This window comes from Scomber japonicus, chromosome 23, assembly GCF_027409825.1.
Source record: "Scomber japonicus isolate fScoJap1 chromosome 23, fScoJap1.pri, whole genome shotgun sequence".
NCBI lineage: Eukaryota > Metazoa > Chordata > Actinopteri > Scombriformes > Scombridae > Scomber > Scomber japonicus.
This window is the reverse complement of record NC_070600.1, coordinates 24,690,492-24,692,650: the sequence shown is the minus strand read 5'-3', so window position 1 is coordinate 24,692,650 and position 2,159 is coordinate 24,690,492. Positions and strand designations below refer to the sequence as shown.

General features: G+C 32.1%; 1 protein-coding gene across 1 annotated transcript in view; it reads left to right on the top strand.

The window, feature by feature from the left end:
* Positions 1-2,024: 2,024 nt before the first annotated feature.
* Positions 2,025-2,159, top strand: part of LOC128385140 (RNA-splicing ligase RtcB homolog) — a 12,892-nt gene continuing 12,757 nt past the window's right edge. The window contains exon 1 of the mRNA XM_053344001.1: positions 2,025-2,100. Coding sequence (XP_053199976.1) covers positions 2,064-2,100 — 37 coding nt within the window. The 5' untranslated portion in view covers positions 2,025-2,063. The remainder of the gene's footprint in view (positions 2,101-2,159) is intronic.

Here is a 2,159-nt window from a genome sequence, read left to right as displayed (position 1 = left end):
CTTTTAAAATACAACACAATGTTAAAGATGAAATACTGCAGTACTTTTACTGTAATACTGCATACTACATCACTATAATACTGCAGTACTTTTACTGTAATACTGCATACTACATCACTATAATACTGCAGTACTTTTACTATAATACTGCATACTACATCACTATAATACTGCAGTACTTTTACTGTAATACTGCATACTACATCACTATAATACTGCAGTACTTTTACTGTAATACTGCATACTACATCACTATAATACTGCAGTACTTTTACTGTAATACTGTATACTACATCACTATAATACTGCAGTACTTTTACTGTAATACTACATACTACATCACTATAATACTGCAGTACTTTTACTATAATACTGCATACTACATCACTATAATACTGCAGTACTTTTACTGTAATACTGCATACTACATCACTATAATACTGCAGTACTTTTACTGTAATACTGCATACTACATCACTATAATACTGCAGTACTTTTACTGTAATACTGCATACTACATCACTATAATACTGCAGTACTTTTACTGTAATACTGCATACTACATCACTATAATACTGCAGTACTTTTACTGTAATACTGCATACTACATCACTATAATACTGCAGTACTTTTACTGTAATACTGCATACTACATCACTATAATACTGCAGTACTATTACTGTAATACTGCATACTACATCACTATAATACTGCAGTACTTTTACTGTAATACTGCATACTACATCACTATAATACTGCAGTACTTTTACTGTAATACTGCATACTACATCACTATAATACTGCAGTACTTTTACTGTAATACTGCATACTACATCACTATAATACTGCAGTACTATTACTGTAATACTGCATACTACATCACTATAATACTGCAGTACTTTTACTGTAATACTGCATACTACATCACTATAATACTGCAGTACTATTACTGTAATACTGCATACTACATCACTATAATACTGCAGTACTTTTACTGTAATACTGCATACTACATCACTATAATACTGCAGTACTTTTACTGTAATACTGCATACTACATCACTATAATACTGCAGTACTTTTACTGTAATACTGCATACTACATCACTATAATACTGCAGTACTTTTACTATAATACTGCATACTACATCACTATAATACTGCAGTACTTTTACTGTAATACTGCATACTACATCACTATAATACTGCAGTACTTTTACTGTAATACTGCATACTACATCACTATAATACTGCAGTACTTTTACTGTAATACTGTATACTACATCACTATAATACTGCAGTACTTTTACTGTAATACTACATACTACATCACTATAATACTGCAGTACTTTTACTATAATACTGCATACTACATCACTATAATACTGCAGTACTTTTACTGTAATACTGCATACTACATCACTATAATACTGCAGTACTTTTACTGTAATACTGCATACTACATCACTATAATACTGCAGTACTTTTACTGTAATACTGCATACTACATCACTATAATACTGCAGTACTTTTACTGTAATACTGCATACTACATCACTATAATACTGCAGTACTTTTACTGTAATACTGCATACTACATCACTATAATACTGCAGTACTTTTACTGTAATACTGCATACTACATCACTATAATACTGCAGTACTATTACTGTAATACTGCATACTACATCACTATAATACTGCAGTACTTTTACTGTAATACTGCATACTACATCACTATAATACTGCAGTACTTTTACTGTAATACTGCATACTACATCACTATAATACTGCAGTACTTTTACTGTAATACTGCATACTACATCACTATAATACTGCAGTACTATTACTGTAATACTGCATACTACATCACTATAATACTGCAGTACTTTTACTGTAATACTGCATACTACATCACTATAATACTGCAGTACTATTACTGTAATACTGCATACTACATCACTATAATACTGCAGTACTTTTACTGCAGAAGTATTTTTCATGCTGTGTTTGTTTTCCAGGTTGAAGGAATCTTCTACGTCAATGATTCTCTGGAGAAACTGATGTTTGAGGAGCTTCGTAACGCCAGCAGAGGAGGAGGTCAGCTGCTGTCCCACCTGCTGTAGTCACATGTCCCACCTGCTGTCCCACCTGCTGTA